Source organism: Pseudonaja textilis, chromosome Z (assembly GCF_049901715.1).
Source record: "Pseudonaja textilis isolate UNSWEBS1 chromosome Z, rPseTex1.2, whole genome shotgun sequence".
NCBI lineage: Eukaryota > Metazoa > Chordata > Lepidosauria > Squamata > Elapidae > Pseudonaja > Pseudonaja textilis.
In genome coordinates this window covers 58,567,464-58,590,393 of record NC_142008.1, presented here as the reverse complement: position 1 = coordinate 58,590,393, position 22,930 = coordinate 58,567,464, and the positions used below count along the sequence as shown (strand labels likewise).

Below are 22,930 nucleotides of genomic sequence, written 5' to 3'. Positions count from 1 at the left end.
ACATTCACCGTCTCTTCAGGATGGTTTAGATCCGATTGGACTGTCCAGGAGCAAAGATATCGGCAGCAATCTCAGACCTCCAAGATCGCATGCCGTATTGTGATGCCAGCTCCGCCCTCTCCGGAGAAGAAATGCTGTTTACAGGATAAATGTTAGATGTAAGAAAAATATTTATAATTTTATTGATATTAATAAAATACTAATAGTGTTAATAGGAAAAATCTCAAAAAGGACCAAAACCATTGTAATAACCAGCTGCTGTATTCTTTATAGTTTCTTCAATTTGAGATTCAGAAGAAAAAAGAGAAATAAAGGGCTATAGAAACATAATTGAAGGCTCTTTTTCCCTTGAGATGGTGCAAAATGAGATGGAACTTACACTCTTCTTAGATTAGAATACACTTTTTAGTAAGCTGTAATCATTTTGTCGTTGTTGCTTTCCAGCAAAGATATGACAGAGATATGACATGCTCATTGATATTCCCATAACAATGTTATTGTAATTTGCCATCAGATCTTTCTAAAAAGCTACTCTTGAAAGGTTTTTGCCTATGTGCCTACATAATAAACACTGCAAAAGGAGATAAGTAAATTCTGTAATGCATAACTGTTTTGGTAAATAACCATTCTACTGCAGAATTGTTTTCCCAGCTAAAACAAAATAATGATTTGGGAATAACTGCAAGATTTAACTAATTAAGGAACATTAAAACAAGTTTCTAAAGAACTGTAATTTGTTTTTATAATAACATAAGGCATTTTTTAAAAAGCTACTCCATAGTCTAATTGCTGTTGTTGGATCAATAACTGATAAATAAACAGTTTTTTTTCTGAACCCTTTTTTTTCAGTAAATAGTTATTTGCAGGTTTTGCTAGTAAATTAGGCCCATTTCTGATATATATTAATTCCAAAATGTTTTACCCTAAGAATTTTTCCTCATTAACTTGTCAAAGAATCCAGAGGGCCACAAATGAAATCTCTACCTGTGACATACAGGTTTAATATATAAACTGTACAATGGTTAATTGTACTTATGACCCACTTTTGGACCTTCAACAACCAACTCCCCCCCACACACACACATGGTCATGTGATCGCATTTTGAGTTTTTGGAACTAACTCACTTTATGGGCATTTGCAGCATCTTGCAGTCACATGACTGCAATTTGTGGGGTTTTTTTTGCCTCTTGCAACATTTATTTCTAGTTTTTGGTAAAAATGCCTGTTGGGGAAAGCAGCTTCACTTAACAGTTGATTTGTTTGCTTAATGATTATGTTTTTTGTTTAATGACTATCATAAAAATGGTTATAAATTCATGTGATGTTCAACATATGATTGCAATGGCCATGTGATACTTCAACGTATGATTACAATGGCTTACGACCATAATTCTGGGCTCAATTATGGTTATAAGCCAAGAGCAATCTATATTGACTATAAATTAATTGGTTATGAAATGCTACAGATCATCATAGCTAAATCAGTAAAACATTTAAGTACCTTAGTTAAGTAAAAATCAAAGTAAAAACCAAATCAAATTATCACAACCACTTGCTTAGCAGCTATCTGAAGTTACAACAGAACTAAAAAAAAATACTTCCAATCTGCCTATGCCCTTGTAACCTGTTGCGGCATTCCCCAAGGTCATGCAATCAAAATTAGGGTGTTTGGCAAGTGGCATGTATTTACAATGGATACAATGTCCCAGGATCATCTAATTGCTATTGGTGACCAGCCAAGTTAACTTTCAACAAGCAAAGACAGTGGGGGAAGCTGGATACCAGGGGTGGGATTCTACCGGTTCAGACTGGTTCTATAGAACCAGTTGTTACAGTTCCCGTTAGTTCAGAGAACTGGTAAATCGGGCCTCTGACTGGCCCCACCCCTCTCCACCTGCTTCTTTGCTACCTGCCCAGTCAGTCCCTATCGTGCATGTTCAATACCATGCGCATGCATGACATGCCTGCTTGCCAAGCCAGCCATTGCTGCCTGCCTTTTGCTGCTGCTGTGCCTGATCTGATTATCTCCCTGGGTGAGTGCAAGACCCAGTCATCTTTCCCCCACCTCCACCACTTGCCTTTTGTTTTGCCCCTTCCCTCCCACCACTTGGAAGGCCCAGCCCTCCCTGGACCTCCCCTCGCTGCCACCCCTGGGCCTTGCCATGCCTCCGCTTGCTGACCCGGGGCTTTCCCTCCCCAACCCAGGGCCTTGCTGTGCCTCCCCTCACTGACCTGAGCCTTTGCTGAGCCTCAGGGTGATGTAGCAATGGTGGCAGCCGGAGCATGCCACGGCTGTTCACTTTCTCTGCTGTGCTGGGGCTGGGAGGGGTGGTGTAGGTGTTCCCCGTAGCCACCAGAACTCACTTGGGTTGCTTACTTTCTTCTCCTGCCACCTGCTCGTGTGTATGTGTGTGTGCCTACCTGCCTGCCTGCCTTTCAGAGTGCCAGCGGTGATGGCGGCGGATGAAGCGAGCAGTCCCAGGAGTTCCCGCTCTCCCTTTCAGAACGACGAAGACTCTGCCACCCAGGAGAAGCAAGCGGCAGCGAACGTGCTTCAAAAGGGAGGACAGGAAGTCCTGGGTCTGCTCACTTCTTCTCCTGCCGCCCACTCGTGTGTTTGTGTTTTTGTGTGCCTGACTGCCTTTCAGAGCACCACCGGCCAGCACCACCACCGCTGAAGGCCATCCGTTGCATTTGGGAGAATCGGGGTGGGGCAGGGGTGCTCAAAGCCCCCTGCCACCACTGGGCTGCCAGTCCTTCTCCCACTCGGCAGTTCCAGGGCGGTGGCTACCTGCCTGCCCCTGAAGGATTTGCAGAATCCCTTTTACAATTAAGTTTTCACCCATTATCTCTAAACAGACTTATACTTTCAATTCTTATACCTTTTCCCTGTTTCTCTATACCTTGTTTCTGTCCTTTATAACTTCTTTTCCTTTCCTTCTTTCCCCTCTTCTTCTCCCTCCCCCTTTTGCCCCCCTGTCTCTCTACTTCTAATTCTCTCTTCTGTAATCCTCTCTTCTGTTGCTTCCTAATATTGTAATTATTTTTCAAACTATTCTTTTTTTTGGTTGTTTTTTCAAATCTTAAAATTTTCACTCTCTTCCCCACTTTCCTTTTTCCCCCCACATAAAGTTACTTGATCATTAAAGATGGCTTCTTTGTCCCGACCTTGTTCTACAAGCATTCCTTGTTGTTTCTCATAGTTCCAGATCTCCATTTCTAAAAATTGAAATATGAAGCCAAAAGAACCTCTTCCTTCTTGTGCATCTTCTGTCTGTTTTTTAAGTTCCATTTTCAGTTCTTCTAAAAGTGATGCCATTTTAAAACTTTTAAACAACCACCCGATTGATTTTAGTCATTTAAATCCAATAACCAAAAATCACCAAGTATTCCAAATAATCCAAAGCTGTTTCTTCTTGCTTCATTTTTCCACTTTCTCTTCCTGGGGTTCTATTATTTTGTTACAAAGTTTCAATTAGAATGTATCTTTTAGGAATCTTGTTAAGGTTTCAGTATAAGTTCTTTTTAGTTCCAGGCAGTCTCCTCCATTTTTCCAGATCCCACATTTTTATTCTTTCCTTTTCTCTCCTTTCCTGCTTTTAAAAGTTTTTGAGTATCCAAAAGTCTTTATTATCTCTTTGGCATTTTATTTTCAGCTTAAATGCCTATTGATGACAAAGTGAATTTTTGTCAATTTCTTACTTAAATCTCTTAGCTGTCGGTATAAGGAAGAGAAGGGGAAAAAAGCCAAATCCTTTCCCTTCCCTCTTTCCTTCACTGCTTCAAAGTCTTCTTTGGAAACAATGTTATTTTTTATAGTTCAAATTCAAGGGTACCTTACGTTGTTGCTTTTTCAGTTCAAACCAGTCAACCAAAACTTTCTCCTGCACATTCTTTTCCCGTCGAGTTTTTCTTTGAGGTGATCATTTCTGACCACCCTGCAACCACCTTTGGGAAAAGGAGTAATGGCCAGCTGAGGAGGAGAGATGCGGCTCTCCTCGACCCTGCTGGCAGTCTCCCCCCTCTTCACCACCTCTATGAGATGGCTTAGCCCTGAATCCAGCTAGCTCGGGGTGATCAGGCGGTGAGCATGGATTGAAACCGTGCACAATCGCGGATTCAGTCCGTCACCAAAGAAGCTCAAACCAGAAGACCAGCACTGCCAGGATTGAAGGGGATCCTTCAGGAGAGAGAGAGAGAGATGTGGAAAGAGATATGGAAAGAGAGAGAGAGACAGAGACAGAGACAGAAATAGAGATAATGATAGATAGATAGATAGATAGATAGATAGATAGATAGATAGATAGATAGATAGATAGATAGATAGATAGATAGATAGATAGGCAAGCAGGCAGGCAGGCAGACAGGCCGACGCAGAGAGAGAGATACAAAGAGAGATACAAAGATACGGGAGAGCGAAAGAGAGAGAGAGAAACAAATAGCAAGAAAGAAAGAGGGAGGGAAAGCAAGCAAACAGAGAAAGAGAAAGTTAAGTAAAAGAAATAGAAAGAAATAGGAAGGAGGGGGGAAGAGAGAAAGAACACTCTGTGCTATTATTTTTAATTGTACCATTATTTATCATATATTAATATTTTGCACTGTCCCTTCACCTAGATTTATTTTACTGTCTTTCTTTTGCCTAGGTATTTTTCAGGGTTTACATGTCTATAGTCCAGAGCATAGATACATGTGTGTTTAACAGAGTTGAAAGGGACTATGGAGGTCTTCTAGTCCAACCCCCTGCTCAGGCAGGAAAACTGAGGGTGCCAAATTCTGAGTAGAAATCCTGGAAAAGGTATCAGAATAACAGAATAACACTTAGAAGGGACCTTGAGGGGGGGAACCCTATACCATTTTAGAGAAATGGCTATCCAATCTTTTGTTAAAAACCTTGAGTGTTGGAGCACCCAGAACTTCTGGTGGCAAGCAGTTCCACTGGTTAATTGTTCTCACTGTCAGGAAGCTTTTCCTTAGTTTTAGGTTGCTTCTCTCTTTGTTCAGTTTCCATCCATTGCTTCTTGTTTTGCCTACTGCTTCTTGGGAAAATACATTGCCTATCACCCTCTTGGGCAAAACATGTGAGCCATTTCCTCCTTTCAGTGGTCCATGAAAGTACATCTGTAGTACATAGATAATAAAGTCAAAAAAGGTGAACAACATTTTTATAGAACTATAGATAAGTTGAGGCTGGGTGTGACAAGAAATGGCTGAGGGGGGGGGCATGTGTATATGTGACATATACACATGCTACACACACAGACACAAAATCATTGCCCATTTTGAATACATAGCAGAAAGAATATTAGATACATATACACAAATGTGTGTGAAAAAACTGCAAAGAAATAGGATTATAAAAAAAGTTCCGATCTTAGCAGTTGTAGATGAGAGAGAGAAAGAGAAATGAGAAACAGAGAAGGCAAAAAGAAAGAGATGAAGAAAGAGAAAGAGATGAGAGAGATGAGAAAGAGGAAGAAAGAAAGACAGAGACAGAGATACCTGTTTAAAAGATAATAGAAAAATGGCTCTTTAAGTGTTTAAGGTTGCAGACCCCTGGGTTAGACAAACACCTTGTGGTCATAAAGCAAACACTGGTTGTTAAACAAGTCCATTTTCCCCAATGGGCATTTTTAACCGGAAACCAGAAGGAATTGTTGGAAACTGGCAAAAAACATAGAAAACCTCAGTCACAAGACTGTGTGGGATGTTATAACTGGTCATAAGTGTGTGTGTGTGTGTGTGTGTGTCAAAACACCAAAAACAGGCCAAGTAGCTCTGTGGAGATCAGTCATAAATTAGAATACTTGCTAAGCAACTGGCCATTAAGCGAGGACCTGGTCATTAAGGAGGACCACTTACATTTGGTTTGCCAGTCACATGGCCACCTGCCTGGGCCTCACCCTGCCCTCTCTGGGGCTCCCCAGGTCTTGGAAACTGGCAAAAAACACTTGCTAAGCAACTGGCCATTAAGCAAGGACCTGGTCATTAAGTGAGGACCATTTACATTTGGTTTGCCAGTCACATGGCCACCTGCCCATGCCCACCTGTCACATGACCACCTAGCCATGCCCAGTCAGCAAGCCACACCCACAAATTAGGCCACACCCACAGAACCGGTTGTTAAGAAATTTGAATCCCACCCTTGCTGGGTACACGTAATGATTATATGATTCACTTAACAACCATAGCAAAAAAATATTCAGAGTTTTTGCAACATTAATTCAGCACCAGAAAAATAAACATAGATGGCTGATGCTTTATTTAACATTTTTATAAACATAATAGATTTTACAAACCAGTTGTAGATTTCTCCAACATAGAGCAAACTCAGACTGAAGTAGACCTGTTACAAGTTCAGAGCTTCAGCAGTAACTTCAGCAGCTGAGAAACTGACATCAGTTTCACAGGCAAGCATTATACATAGCAGAGGAGAGAAGCAGTTTCATTTTTCAATAGACAGACTCAGAGCTTAACCTAACTTCAGAGCTGCAGAGCTTAATATAGCTGCCACGCTTAGGCTACTTTTAGTTTCAAGCCTAGGCTAATTCTAGTTTCAGTTTCCGAAACAGTCCTCATTGGCTGACCTTGTTACCAAGCTCTATTCTAGTTCATGAATATACTCTGACAAAAAAAGATAATTAAATTGGGCATGATGCACTTAATTGCCTTGCTCAGCAGTGAAAATTCAGGATCCATTTGTGGTTTTAAGCTGAGTAATACATATAAAGTCCTCATTGTGTACACGTTAAAACCCTGGTGTAAGAACTCAATGAAATCATAAGAGTCTGCTTTTCATAATTTATTTTTTTGTGCTTATAATGTGTGTTTAATGAGTACACATTAATGAGTAGGTTTTTTTTCTCAGGTATGTTGAAGTAAACATATGTACAGGTAGTCCTTGATTTAAAACAGTTCATTTGAAGTTACAGCAACACTGAAAAAAGTGACTTAGGACTATTTTTCACACTTGTGACAGTTGCAGCATTCCCATGTCCATGTGATTTACATTTAGATGCTTGACAATTGGTTCATATTTATGATGGTTGCTGTGTCCTGGGGTCATCTGATCTTTTGTGATTTTTCTGACAAGCAAAATCAATGGGGAAGTCAGATTCACAACAACTGTGTTATTAATTTAACAACTGCAATGATTCACTTAACAAATGTGGCAAGAAAAGTCGTAGAATGGGGCAAAACTCACTTAACAAATGTTTCACTTAGCAGCATAAAATTTTGGGCTCAATTTTGTTTGTAAGTCGAAGACTAACTATAATTTCATCTACTTAATCTTTCCAAACCCAAATTAGTATCCTTTCAACTACTAACTATAATTTCATCTACTTAATCTTTCCAAACCCAAATTAGTATCCTTTCAACTACTTCAAGTGTGATTTCTTTCCCACATAAGTTTTCTAATAACTCAGTGTCCAGACATCATTTCTTGCTGTCTGTTTACTAAGTAGTTGTTTTTACTAAGTACTTCTTTTTACTAAGTACTTGTTTTTATACAAAATCTTAGACCAAAGAGAAAAATAATAGTTCTGTCTAGAGGAGCAATGCAAGAGAAGCAAATGGCGGAAATATGTTCTTAAACTATTTCTACATGCAGTGCATTCAGAAGGTATTCAGACCCACTTCATTTTTGTCAATTTTGTTGTGCAATAGCTTGATTCTACAGTTGTTGAAATTAATGTTTTTTCTCATTAATCTACAGAATTTTAAAAAGAACTATAAATTTATTAAAAAGAAAAAACTGAAATATCACGTTGACATAAGTATTCATACCCTTTGGGATAATGCGTGAAATGTAGCTCTATTGCTTCCCGTTTCTCTTGATCATTGTGGACATGTTTCTATACCTTGAATGGAATCGACCTGTGATAAATGAAATTGATTGGACATGATTTGGAAAGGCACATACCTTTCCAAAAGTCATTAGGTCAAAGAAATTGTCTGCAGAGCTCAGAGACAGGATTATTGCAAGGCACAGATATGAGGAAGGCTACAATAAAATTTCTGCTGCTATGAAAGTTCCTAAGAGCACAGTGGCTCTCCATAATTCTCAAATAGAGGAAGTTTGGTACAACCAGGACTCTTCCAAGAGTTGGTCACCCGGTCAAACAATCAGGAGAGAAGGGCCTTAGTAAGAGAGGTGACCAAGAACTTGATGGTCACTCTGACTGAACTCCAGAGATCCTTTGTGGAGATGGGACAGAATTGCAGAAGGACAACCATCACTGTAGTTGGGCTTCATGTAAAAATGGCTCGATGGAAGCCTGTCTTCAGTGCAAAACACTTGAAAGCCTGCTTAGAGTTTGTTCCTCACAGTCTGAGAGTCCTTCAGGTCTTTTTTCAAACTCCATGTGGGCTTTCATGTGTTTTGCGTCTATGAATCATATCATAATATTTATGACCCATCTGCTACTTCACCTGTTATATTATGGTTTGCTTATCTAGAAATCCTAAAGAATCTTTCCTCATCCATTTGGCTGAGACATTTAAGATTTGCAGTGGAATACATTATCACTTTGGGGAAAACTTCTTAAAGCTATGATTCACTGAGCATTGCAAAACTTCTTAATAGTTCATTCATAGAATAATTACTGATTTAAACTTTTTAAAATCTTCCCTAGGTTTTTTTGTTTGTTTTGTTTAGATGTGTGTACATTTCCTATGCAGAAAAAAACGTTTACCTGGCATTTACTATCAGCCCTGGAATATACAGAATCACAGGGTCAAAGCATGTCAGATATTTTCATAAGCTTAGAATGCAGTTGTACAAAATAGTGATCAATCATGTAGGCTGTACTATCCTTCTTCTGACAATAATTGAAAGAGTTATACTCAAAAACAAAAGTTGTCTAATCAAGGACACATTAATGTAAATACTATACAAGTTTTTCAACCTAGTTATTTCTCTAATACACTTGGCAGAATTTTCCAGATTTCATTGAATTTACAAAATTGCATTTATTAACAATTTCTTATGAAACAAGCATTTAATTCTGTTATAAATCTCAAAAAGCAGCAAAACCATAATGTTTCATAATGACAACCCAAACAATTAAGTATACAACTGGCACAACTCCCATAGGCACTGAAACGTCAATTGTATAAGATATGGTATGTGGGGTTTTTTTGGGGGGGTGGGGGGTATTTGTTTTTTATGAATTCTGAAAAAATGCTTTTAGAACATTTACATGTAAGAGTAAGTATTGATATGCAACAAAGGTCTTTTACTCTGAGCTAGAGAAATAAAAGAAAGTAACAATGTGGCTTTTGTACTTAATGGCAAAACTATTTTAGAGCACAATTCTGTGTGGCTCACAATAGCAAAAAAACTACAAAATTATAAAATAAAAATAAAAAACCTAGCTGCTCACTCAGACTCCTAGGAAGTTCAACAATCATCCACAGGCTTCTATCACTCTACTACAGAAACAGGATAAAAAGTTAGATCTTGATGTCCAGTCTGATACTCTCCATTTTTAATAATATGTACCATTCTATCCTAAGACCAGTTTCATTGGTGAATATTAAAGATAAACATCACATATGCTTTTGTTACATATAACTTTAGGTAAAGGATTTGCAAGTCTTCAGACACTGTACATCCAGCACACTTTAACGTTGCTTTACTGTTAACAAAGTGGGGTTTAATTTAGTATAAATTGAGGCCTACGTAACAAACAGTGACAATTTTGAAGATATTAATTAATTTCATGTATGTTTATTCTGGAACTCAACATGATGGAGATGATAACGTAAAATTTAAACGTTAAAAAACATGCATGTATTATACTGTTCGAAATCTCAAAACATTTCACCTTTTGCTTTTTCCAGTATACTGATAGGAATTAGAATAAAAACAAACCTTTATCGGATCAAAATGGTTGAAGAATGTAGAAATTGGGCTCAATGAAAGTTTTCTCTAGAAAATTGGAAATCTGTTTCAACCAATATGAGATAGAGAAATGGTGAATAAAGATAGGCATTGCTAAAAATTGGGTGTACTTTTTCCTGATTTGGGGTTACAGTGTTCATTATTCTGTAACAGGGCTGTCAAACTCCGGCCTGTGGACCAGATGTGCAACAGTGAACTCAGTGGGATGCCATGGAATATTTTGCTACTTAATAAATGAAACTGTTAGTGAGATCATTATGGTGCCCCAAGGCACAGCAGATCACAGTTTAAGAATTGTTATGTATACTTTGCACCACTTCTGATCTAAAACATTTTTTAAAATATTGTATTGTTGGAAGAAAAAATCCATCTGGTTCAGTTCCAAGCTGGGAGAAAGAGGTTGGAAACAACATGAAGGCTAATTGGAAAGAAAGTTTAATGATGAAGCAGAACCACTAAGGTTTATGGTTCTGGTGCAGCTGACAAAGTGTTTAGAGTGGATGGGTTTTTATACCTTCTGGATTCCTAAGGGGGTTATGTAGGGATCATAGCTGGTTCTATAGGCAAAAGAAGAAATGCAAATCCTAGCTGATTGCCTGAGGTAATTTTGTTGGCCTTTTGTTTGTCGCTTTTCTGAGTTTTTGTCTTGACCCAGTCTTTCTGAATGGATTACCAAATCTGCATTTCTAAAAGCTGGCCTCCTCAGGTTCTGCTTTGAGGCAAGGAAACTGGGTCTACTTTCTACCTCCCTTAAGATTTTTTTTAATTTCTCCTTTAGGGGAAATATTTTATCTTGACTTTTTAATATTTCCCCAAATATTTCATTCTTCTGTGGTGGTGGGAGGCTTCCCCCAAACCCCCCTTTTTGCCATAATAAATGTGGGTGACACACATACAGTTTTACTGGCAAAAGATTAAGAATTGATCAAACTGTTAATAGAAATTGATTGAGGTAGCAGAAAAGTATCCTTTCAGTGGCTCCCAAGAGCTTTTATCCCATGAAGGTCTAGCACCCAGGGGAAAAGTTCTGGAAATAAATTTACAATATCCATTTTTAATGCCAATTATTTTCAGGTGTTTAATGTCACTTTCTGTGAGTTTCCAGTCAGGTTTGAGGAAAGCACATTCCCCAGAATTCTTTACAGCTTGGTTTTGCTTTAGTAAATAACTACTGGCTGCCCATTTCCAAGGGTTGCTTCCTGAATCTGCTTTAGCTCTTAGTTTAGTGCATCATGAAGCCAAATTGAGGTTAGCCATTGTGCAATCCAGGGTATTAACATTTTTAAATTGTACACAATGAGCCCTGAGACCCCTACTAATGAGACCACCAGTGCAAAATATTCTGCCTTACTGGGCAACTGGGCAGCATCATTTGTGAGTCACAATCAGGGCTGGGGTTTGGAGATCTCTTTTCTACTACCTTTTCAGTTAGGACATGTTAATTGCCTGAGGGGCCTGCTTCCTCCCCCATGGAATTGGCAGAGCTAGGACTGCTTGGGCCTTAGTGCCACAGAGAAAGAACCAGCCTGGGAGAAGCTTTATGTGGAGGTAGGTGAAGGGGATAGCCTCAGTCTGATTCTGAATGGTGTGTTTGTGTGACTTCTATAAGACAGGCAAAACAAACATTGCAGACAAATTTCCCTCCTACCAGACAGAAGCCCATGGTGTTCAAGACTTACTGTGCCAACCACTCCAAATGCCTTCCCTCCAAGAATCCACTTAACTGATTGTGACATAAATGAGGCAAGAAAGAAAACCTTACAATGAATGTCCACCCTCCCCCCCATAGTCTTTCCATCTGTCTTCTGTGGATTGAAAAGAGTCTTTAGTCTTCACTGGTCCATCTCAGGGTCGTCTCTTTCAAGTCTGCTGAGTGAGTTGGCTTGGTGGTAAGGCTGGTTACTCAGGCTAGGAAAAGTCTGCTCTATTCTGGTTGCTGTGATGAACTTTTTGGTAGATGACTGGATCCAAACCCAATTCCCTGGTTCAATTGAATGGAAGATCTCCTCTGGGGGTAGCATCTGGATCAGTGTGCTCTGTTTCCAAAGGTTGCAAAGTTGTCTGTATAGGTCTGAAAGATACGAGAACAGGGTCTCCTTCCCTCCTTTGTGGGTGACACTTCCAGGAAAGGCATTGTTGGTGGATATGAGATGGAGATATGATGGGTATATAGTTTGCAAGGTTTGAAAAGACATTAAGGTTAACATTTCAGAAGTTAAATAGACAGATAAAACCACTTAAACACATACAGTAAATTCAAGAATGAAACTTTTCCTTTAAATGAACTTAAAACATTCCCTCGTAACCTTGGGCTGTTCTTAAAGGTACAGAGTGGAAAGGGGAAAATATGAACACAGTTCTCTTCACCCTGTTTTGCTGACCAGGCAAACTAGAGTAGAGATATTTTCTTTTTCATTGCTTAAATGAATACTGTTTTTAAAAAAATCAGTATTGTTTTTTTTTAAATTAGAGACATTTAAGAGGTAGAGGACACACAAAGACACACAAAGACTTTGACACATATACATACAAAGACAAGGGAAAGAGAAAAGAAGAGGAAAACAGAACTCTCAGGTTTACACCCTAGTCATTTCCACCATAAATCTCAGTTAACTCAAATTAAGGAAGGCATAAATCTTAAACATATTACATGGTTGCATAGAAGAGAGAAAGGAAGAAAAAAAATCAATGTTCCTGTTTATATTTTCCCTCTCCCTTTTCTTAACCTTTATTTAGTTAAACTGGTTTTCAGCTTTGTCCCTGAGCAAAGCCCACTCTTTGTCCCACTTTTTACATAACTTCCTTGCTCACATCTTCTTACTAGCCAGGACAGGCAGTTGCCTCTTGCCCCACACCCATGAGCAAATCTGTTAGGGTGGTTCCTGTCATGATCCTCGAGCTACATCTTCCCATGTTCCCCTTCCTATGTGGAGCTCAACTGGCTTATTCTGGTCTCCGCTGTCAGTTTTCGGAGGAAAAAAAGTTCAGGGGCACTCTGGTTCTTTCGGGCACCTCTTTTCCAGCAGGACCTGTTTTGCAGCGAACACCGCTGGCGGTTTTTGGACCAAAAAGGGGTCTGGGAGGACCTGTGGCCCCCTACGCACTCAAGTATGGGGACTTCCTAATACCACCGTTAGTTTTCAGACCCTCCGGGATCTGGGAGGACCTGCTGCTTTTCCTTAGCAGTCAAGTATGGGCATCTCCTAACACAGGGCTTGTTCAGTGACTTCTCAGCCAGTTACCCAACTTTCTCATTCACATTTCCATTCCATTTTCATACAGCCTCTCCCTTTTCTAATAGAAGGTCCCACCTCTGACCAATCCCCCATATTTTCAGGCTCTGTTGGTAGAACAGATCTTTCTGTGGTTAGGAAAGCAGGATCCATCTGTGATTGGGAGAAGGGTCCTCTCACTCAAACACATAGGCATTCAAATATTTCTCCTCCTTTTCTGGGCTTTAAAAGTTAAAATTTAGAGGTACTCACCTTTTTTTCAAGCAGCCTTTATGCTCAAAACTCCCTTTACCATCCTTGCTCCAAATGGCCTAGGTCTGGGGAACCCACCCAGAGACACAATGGGTCTGCTGCCAGCAAGGTGGCTTACCCGGGCCAGGACCATTGATTAGGTTAGCTTGGAGTCCCACCTTGGGGGGCCAAATTGTGGAAAGAAAAAAATCCATCTGGTTCAGTTTCAAGCTGGGAGAAAGAAGCTGGAAACAACATGGAGGCTGATTGGGAAAAAAGTTCCATGATGAAGCAGAACCACTAGGGTGTGGTTCTGGTGCAGCTGACAAAGAGAAGTTTAGAGTGGGTGGTTTTTATACCTTTTGGATTCCTTTGGCGGTCCTGTAGAGGTTATATAGGTTTCATAGCTGACTCTATAGGCAAAAGAGGGAATGCAAATCCTAGGTTATTGTCTGAGCTAATTTTGTCAACCTTTTGTTCATTGCTTATCTGAGTTTCTGTCTTGACTCAGTCTTTGTGACGACTCAGAGTGTAACACAAACGTAATAAAATCCAAAACATAAATAAATGTCCTTTATTGCCTCCAACTTGGCCCTACTGTTCAATAATACTCAGTTGGAGATAAAATGTACTCAAAAATAGTCTTCAAAAGAAAGCAATACAGTCCGAATTTAATGAGCAGGTAGAGGTAGAAAAAAACCCAAACAAACTATAATGAGGAAATGTCCACAATGGAACAGGAGAAGTATTTAACAAATTCAAGGAGATAACAAAGCAATCTGTTGGAAGGACGCCAACCAAGATAACTTCAGACCAAAATAAAACACGCTTGCTTCTGGCAACCTGTGTTCTAACTGTCTCTCTTATATACTCGTCTCCCCAGCTGTAACCAATGAGGATCATTGCTGCTTCCTCTCTCACAAGCCTAGTTGTTGCCTTCTCCTTTCCTCCCTACGTGTCCTAGGATGCAGAGGGGATGGGCCTGGTTCTTCCTCTGACTGCCCAGCCGACCTCAGCCCTTCTCCAGCCTTCTCCACAACCTCTGGAGCTACACCTCCACTCCCTGTCGGCTGTTCCTCCTCTCCCTCAGAGTCCGACTCTACCAAGGGCATGACAGTCTTTCTGAATGGATTACCAAATCTGCATTTCTAAAAGCTAGCTTCCTCAGGTTCTGTTTGGAACAGGGAAACTGGGTCTGGTTTCTGCCTCCCTTAAGATTTTTTATTTTATTTCTCCTTTAGAGGAAATATTTTATCTTGTCTTTTTAATATTTCCCAAAATATTTCATTTTTCTGGGGTGCCAGGAGGCTTCCTACAATATACTAAGCTTCATCTTTATGTATATCACTGTGGTCAGTCATATGCAAATATTTTGTTTTACTGGGATAATATAAAAACTATTGAAGAAGTTACAGGAACTGGGCATGGCTAGTCTAGTGAAGAGAAAGACTAGGAGAAACATGATAGCAGTGTTCCAATATTTGAGGGGCTGTCACAGAGAGGAAGAGGTCAAGCTATTTTCTAAAGCGCTTGTAGGCCAGACAAGGAATAATGGATGGAAACTGAAGAAGGAGAGATTTAACCTGGAAATAAGGAGAAACTTTCTGACAGTGAGAATAATCAACCAGTGGAGCAGCTTGCCTTCGGAAGTTATAGGAGTTTCATCACTTGAGAGTTTCAAGAAGAGGTTGGAGTGCCATTTGTCAGAAATGGTGTAGAGTCTCCTGCTTGGGTGGGGGGTTGGACTAGATGGTCTACAAGGTCCCAACTTTGTTAATCTGTCAAAGTGAAGTATTCAAAAATTTGTACTATTAAGTTAGAACTCTTGGAATTACTGGGAACATAAGGTAATGTTTAAAATACCATATTGAATACAATATTGGGTTAAATGGAGTATACTCCATTGAATTTAACATGATTTATACCTGTATAGGAATAACTCATGCAAAATTGATTATTTGAAAAAAATAAGGTTGTCTTTTTGGTATATTAGATTTAAATTTCTTTTTGTATAGGAGATAAAATATTACCTGTTTTATTTCAGTTTTATGTGCTGAACGAGTGGGCCAGATGACTAAAACATACAATGACATTGATGCTGTTACACGTCTTCTTGAGGAAGTAAGTACCCCATGTTCATATGTATGATAACATGGTTGTAACACAGTAATCAATGCTGGAATCTTCTTCATGAGGTACAGGATATTGTATCATGTCTGAGGCCTTACAGAGGGGTTACTGAAAATTGCCCAATTGCTCAATTCCCAGCTTGCTATTTCTTTTATTTATTCAATTCTATTTCAGTTCAATATCATTTGTTGCTCTGATGATGTTTATAAGGCTTAAAATTAATAGGACTCTTGATTACAGGATTTCCTTAAAACAGTCCTATAAATATTGCACAGCTATAAGGAACTATTGCTAGAATTCAGAAAGTTTAATTAGAAGATGCAAAGCCATTGTATCTGTACATGAATTTTATTCATATCTGTTTCTTATTTTGAAAAAGCTGTCATAAGATTAAAAATACGTTTTGGTTTTTCTGAGCATTGTATGATTTAGGCTTGGAGCCCTAAGATTTAATTGTTCCTTGATAGAGCTCAAAGTAGGAAACTATAAACCAATCTAAATCATAGTTATCAGGTTTCAAGTAGAATTTTTGCCAAGATGATCAGCTGCCCTTTTTTCCCACTATGATAAAGGTCCAGCTGGCACCTTTTATTTCCACTGAGAAAATCAATATTATGTTTGTTATACTGAAACTAATACTTTGTTGTGCTCAAATGCATTATTGAAAGAATGTTGCCCTAACTCAATTAAGTATTAGTTGTTGGCTCCCAGGCCATCAATATCCCTTGAAAGTGAGAGGACCACATCTATTATTGCAACTTGTAGATTATAAGAAAGCAAATTATATTAAAGCAAGATAAAGTTTCTTTCAACTTACATAAAGCCTCTTTCAATTTACATAAAATTGCCTGCTATCATCTGCTGATGGATATACCCATCTATTTTTTTTCTATTTGAACTTTGCCGGCACCATCTTCTGAGATGTTTTTTTTTTTCAATTCCTAGTTAGCCTACAGGTCCTAGTATTCCCTATAAATTTCCCACTAAGTATTGAAAAGGTAAAGGTTTATTCTATCCAGTTGTTTTTGATTCTGGGGTAATGCTCATCTCCGTTTCTTAGCTGAGGGGCCCAATGTTGTCTAAAGACATTTCTGTGGTCATGCGGCCAACATGACTCTATACTGAAATGGATCGAACGCTGTTACCTTCCCACTGAAATGGTACCTATTTATCTACTTGGCATTTGCATGCTTTTGAACTGCTTAAGTGGGCAGAACTAGGGCAAGCCAGCTTCACTTTTAAGACCAATTCTGAGCAGTCAAATGCTATAGTAAATATATAAATTTACTTTAAATTAATTTTTATTATATGCAAATTAAATCACATTTAGTTCTGTCCCTGTTCATTTTTTTGCCCTAATCTTTTCTAGTTTTTGGAGTATAGATTCCAGCATACCATTCAAAGCCCAAGGGCATCACACTGATAAAATTATGTTGCCAGTGGTTTTCTGCTAAGTTTATTCAGAGACCCAAAATTTGATCTCTTAACTTTAAAAAAAAATTCAAGCATGTTTGAATTATTGAGAATATCCCCTGAATGAAAAGAACAACTTCTCATGTTGCTATGTCAGAAGCGTTAGTATATGTGTTTGCCTAACCATCTAGAAGTTCATTTATTAGAATCTTTTCCAGAAATATTTGGTTCCTATAGATATCATTAAAAATAACTGCCTTAAATATATTTATTTATTTGTATCATGCCTTTATTATTTTTTATATATTTATTATTTATTATTTTTATTTATAACTCAGGGTGGTGAACATATCCAACATACTTTCTTCCAAACAAAATCTGTTTTTGACTGTGATGGCCTCTTGCAATCCTCTGCCAGCAAAAATGGAGCTCCAGAGCACGTCACCCTCCCAAGCTTAGTTTTCACTGGCAGAGGCACTGTGGGCTGGTCCTTTGCTGTTTCCAGGGCAGCCCCACGGACCAGATTTAAGCACCCCTTCTCTAAAGTTACTGAAACATTTGATATTCCTCCACAGTTCTTCCAATTCACTAACTTTCCTTGTAACTCTTGATGTAAGACATATTGTGGCATATGGCTTTTGCTATTGCTTGAACATAGCCATTGCACCACCTGCACTACAAACAAAATGTCTTACAGGATTGTAAGAACTTAATTTCTGTTGTTCAACCTTAGTTCACTTTGAGATATTACTTTGCCTGTTGTTGTAGGCATTGAATACAAAGTGTAGGTTTTACACTTTGAACCACTAACTAAAACAATATTTAAAAGTTTTATTTTTTTGTAAGGGGCCATAAAATTATCAATTTTGTTAAACCCTCTATAAATACAGTGGTATTTAAGAATTTGTGAACCTGTTTATATTCTACATCCATTTGTCATTTAGAAATCTGGAGTTTGGGTCATTTTTCTCAATAAATAAATGAATGAATGAATATAATATTTTTGAGTCATTTGTATAATTGGGTTCTCTTTATGTAATTTTGGAAGTGTATATAAAACATCATGGTTTAGAGCATATTTATTGAGAAATATTCAAAAGGATTCATAATCATAAGCACCTCTACACTTTACTAATTATATATCAAATATAATTTTACAACTTCTGGCTTTAGAAATAAAAGCTCTTGAAAGGATTTTTATTCCTGGTCATGCATGAACTTACAGCATTCAGTTACATTTATCGTGTAAATTATGTTCCTCAAATTAAGAGGATGTCTCCAGAAGAACACAACATTTAAAAAAGAAATTATAGGCTTCTTTCAAAAATAGGCAAACAAAGCAGTTTTTCTAGTTTTTCTCTAGAACACAGATTCAACCTTCTTGTACTTTCCAATGATGGTCATTTCCTATGTGAGCCATAATTCAGCCTTCCTTCCTTCCTTCCTTCCTTCCTTCCTTCCTTCCTTCCTTCCTTCCTTCCTTCCTTCCTTCCTTCCTTCCTTCCTTCCTTCCTTCCTTCCTCAGAAAGAACGGGATTTAGAATTAGCTGCTCGAATTGGCCAGTCATTGCTGAAGAAGAATAAAATACTTACAGAGAGAAATGAACTTCTTGAAGAACAAGTAGAACATATCAGGGAAGAGGTAAGAATAGTCACGTATGCCTAACCTGTTTCATACACAGAATATTTGCTCATTCCTGCTTCAAATAAAACCTGCTTGGCTTTATTTGCTGATATATATTTTCCTTGTCTGTTTCATAATAGATGTAGAGGATTCAGATTTAAGCAGATAGTAACAATGGATGCATTACCTGTTTGACTTCCCAACTTTATTTATTTATTTCCCACTTTATTGTTTTTATAAATACTTCAAGACAACAAACATACCTAATACTCCTTCCTCTTATTTTACTCACAGCAACAAATCTGTGAGGTGAGTGGCTGGCCCAAAGTTGCCCAAATGACTATCATGTTTAAGCAGGGACATAAATTGAAACATATATACTGTATATTCTAAGCTTAAAAAAAGAATGCATGTTCCAGAATATATTTTAGTACCCTATATTTCATATATAATGTGTTTTGTGAATTAAAAATTGATTTTGATTGTAAATTGACTTTTTGTTTCTCATCTCATAAAGCACTATTGCTAATATGTAGTATATTCTTTCCTTGCACAAAGGACCTAATTCTCTCTCAATCAGCAGTATGGCCTAACATTTTAAATTTTTATTATTTTGATTTATTCTAGAAGTTTTATAAGAGTATTTTCTGGTTCTTTATGTGAAATTGCTATAAAGGGAGACCTTGACTTGCAACCTTAACTGAGCCTGGAATTATGGTTGCAAGTCATTTCAGTCAAAAGTTGAGACATTACATAAATGGACCTAATTTTTCCAACATTTTTTGCAGTGGTTGCAAAGCAAAGACCATGGTCATTAAGCAAGTGGTGCAGTCATTAACCAAATCCATTCTCCCCAATAGGTGTTTTGTTTTTTTTGCCAGAAACTGGAAGTAAATACTAGAAACTGGCAAAAAAAAACCATTGCATATTACAATCATGTCACCGGGGAATACTTCAATGACTATAAAGATGAGCCAAGTACCCAAAATCTGATTGTGTGGCCACCTAACTTTGATAAAGGGTTTTAAGTAGCTTTGGAGATATCTATCATACTTTGACCAGTCATTATGTCATAAGTTGAAGACTACCTGTATACAAATACTTTAACTTTCATCATCTTGAAAGCTGCCCAAAGTTAATAAATGAATAAATTTCTCTAGCAACTCCTTGTGTACACTTAATGCTATAAAATAGATATTCTGTTAATATTTCAGTGATGTCAGTTCAAGTACTAGGGCTTTGTGAAATTCAGTTTCACAAATTTAAATTCAGTTCACAGACTTTATATTTGTTCAAAATGGATTTGGTACTGGTTCTTGCTTCTCGTGATTAAAATGAAAAAAATCTTCTTAAAAGTAGGGCATAACACAGTCTTTATAGCACTGCAGATAGCTCTAGGCCTTCAGAAACTTATGGAGACAATATTAGGGAAGCAATACAGTATTTTGTCCCTTATTTGTGAAGTGGCTGGCATTTTGGACTACCCACAAGTGGACTGCATTAAGGCTTTTAATGGAGTGGTTATTCCTTTCAGCTGTATGGCCAATTCCAGAATCGTGCCATGCTCCAAGTGACAAAGCAACCCATTCCCATGCTATGGAAGGCTTTGAAGCTCTTCAAAGATAAATGAGGAGGAGTTTGTGGCACCAGATGGAATGGGAATCAGGCATAAGGCCAGTGGGGAGCTCCTGGGTGATGGAAATGCTTGCAAGGACTTGGTGTGAGGGGGAAAGCCCAGCAGGGAGCTGTTGGGGAAGGAAAAGACCTCTAGGGACCCAAGTTGTGAAAAGTAGGGGTGGGGGAGGCCCAGGTCAGGTGGGTATGGCCAGCACTGGCCCTCCTCCGCTTCTGAAGCACCTTGTTCCCTTAATGATGTGTGTGTTCATTAATGGCTGCATCAGGCAGAGCAGTGGATGGGGTGATTAAGTGAGGCCATTTCATTTAACAGCTGTTGCAATGGGCAGGGTCCTCTCCTTTCCTAAAGCTAAGATGGTGGATAAGTGCCCCTCCAGATGTTACTATTGATAGTACAATGGTCTGTAATGAGAAATGCTATGACTTGAGGCATAGTAACAATAGAGTTGCAAGTTTTCTGTCCCTGTGGTAAAGGAAACATTTGAAGAAACCTTTTTAAAGAGTTGAGATGATTTTGCATTTTGAACTCTATACAGAAATTTGTGAAGCCCATTTTATTAATGTTACTGGCCATGTATCATACTTTGTTAACTTAATATAGTTTGAGGAGAGGAATAGACTTGATGATTAGTTATTTTGAGGTAAGATGGGCAGCCAATAAAATGTTATCAATAAATAATGTACATAGATATAGGTTACAACATTACACTAGCATTATGAAATCTTATATTGTGTTTGTCACCAAATTATGGAAAGTTCCCATTGGTGTATATAATCTAAATAGCTACAACTATACAGGTTAGTCCTTGACTTATAACTGATCATTGACAACTATTTGATGTTATAACCTACTTGAGAAAGGTGATTTATGGCTTGGATCCAAAGTTGCCCCTTGCAGTCACATGACAGCATTTCAGGTGCTTGGCAACATAGATGCATTTGTGACCATTTGAATGTTCCACATTTTACAATGGTTGAAAACTGGAACTTTACAACACAGCAAAACCGCACACATAGCAAATGATAGGTTCACATTTACCACTGTTATATTTGCTGAATGACAACTACCAAAACTTATAAAATTGGGCTAGTGAGGGGCAGGCTCCATTACAATTGCAACTTGAAGATTTCCTTTAGATAAAACACAGTGATGAATTGACTGCTTTGAATGAAAAGTTGTGGTAGCACTCTAAATATAGGCATGGAATTTGTGATCTAAAGTTTTCATAGTGTGGAACAGTTTTCTGTTGCTACTTAAAATGCAATCACTTATATGATAGCTGTTTTCCCCTTTAATTTGTTCAGGTTTCTCAACTGCGTCATGAGCTATCCATGAAAGATGAGCTTCTTCAGTTTTATACCAGTGCTGCTGAAGAGAGCGAGCCAGATTCCATCTGTTCAACTCCGTAGGTCTAGAATGGAAAACAGAAATGTTACTTAGGCTGTGTAAAACGGTTTCAAGTGTGAAATTTCATAGAAAGCTCAAAATACTTTTAAAATGTTTGAAACAACTATATTTAGTTTGGGATGTTTCAGAAGGTTCTTTGCCCAAAACAGTTTGAAATATTTGTTCTTATATATATATTTACTGCTCCTTAATTATTTATATATGCCTTACAATATGAAGATTCGTTTAAAAAAATTTTGACAGTTTTTTTGTAATTTTATGTAGAAATTTATTTTTTTGTTATTACTTAAATTTCCACATTAAAAGTGTGTAGAGAAAAGGAAATCCTAAACTGAGTTAATCTGCCAAAATTCTATGAAATTCTTGTACTTTAACCAGTATTATTGTTGAAAGGTTGTTGTACAACTCTCTAGAGAGATTGTAAATAAAAGGGGCTATCTATAAATGCTTTAAAATATATATTTTACTAGATTGAAGAGGAATGAATCATCTTCAACTGTCCAGAATTATTTTCATTTTGATTCTCTTCAAAAGAAGCTGAAAGATCTTGAAGAGGAGAATGTTGTCCTTAGATCAGAGGTAAACTTTATAACTTTTTAGCAATCATAAATTTGTCTTCTGTTTTCTCTATATATATTAGCAGCTTGACAAAAAGACATAAATGTCAACACCCTTATGTACACATTGATTTCTGTTTCCAGATGCAACATTTAGAGTTGGGACAAACTGTTGTTGAATAACAGACTACAGAATTATGTGTATTATTTATAGCAGAATGATGAGATTTTTTTTCCAGGTTTAAATGGGCCAAATATGTGCTGCATAACACAGTACATATACTCACACTTGAAATTCTGGAGGACAAAATACTGAAGAGAAAAAGATTTGGAAAGAGTAGAAGGATAAATCGGGGGAGGACCCGTCTTCTAGATATTATCTAGAATTTAGATATTAAGAATAGATATTTATTTTCAGGGAAGATAAAGAATATACTTTGCCAAGAATCTTCTTATTGTAAGAGCTAGGAGAATAGTCTTCACTTGCCTGGGCTGCACTGAGTGAAAAGGAATTATATCGAGCTACATATAAAATGCATAATATACACATAATGTTAACATTTTATGGTTTTGTGGGGCCACATTACTAGCTGCCTATGGTCACATGCATCCAATAGGCCACAAATTAGTCACCCCTGCTCTAAAATATTTATCTAAGCTGTAATCTTAGGAAAACCTTTTAATAAAAATTAATTTGATTATTTGTTCAAATCTAAAAAAACCTGTGTTATTCTATATTGTCTACATTCTACCAAATTACATTACTTGATATAAATATAAACATAAACATAGAT

General features: G+C 37.8%; 1 protein-coding gene across 5 annotated transcripts in view; it reads left to right on the top strand.

Annotated features, from left to right (window-relative positions):
* TRAK1 (trafficking kinesin protein 1) overlaps positions 1 to 22,930 on the top strand; it is a 141,069-nt gene that overhangs the window by 68,371 nt on the left and 49,768 nt on the right. For all 5 annotated transcript variants that reach the window (XM_087917624.1, XM_026717835.2, XM_087917623.1 and 2 more), the window contains 4 exons: positions 15,414 to 15,490; positions 18,438 to 18,554; positions 21,477 to 21,577; positions 22,050 to 22,158. In XM_087917624.1, the coding sequence (XP_087773750.1) occupies positions 15,414 to 15,490; positions 18,438 to 18,554; positions 21,477 to 21,577; positions 22,050 to 22,158 (404 nt within the window). The remainder of the gene's footprint in view (positions 1 to 15,413; positions 15,491 to 18,437; positions 18,555 to 21,476; positions 21,578 to 22,049; positions 22,159 to 22,930) is intronic.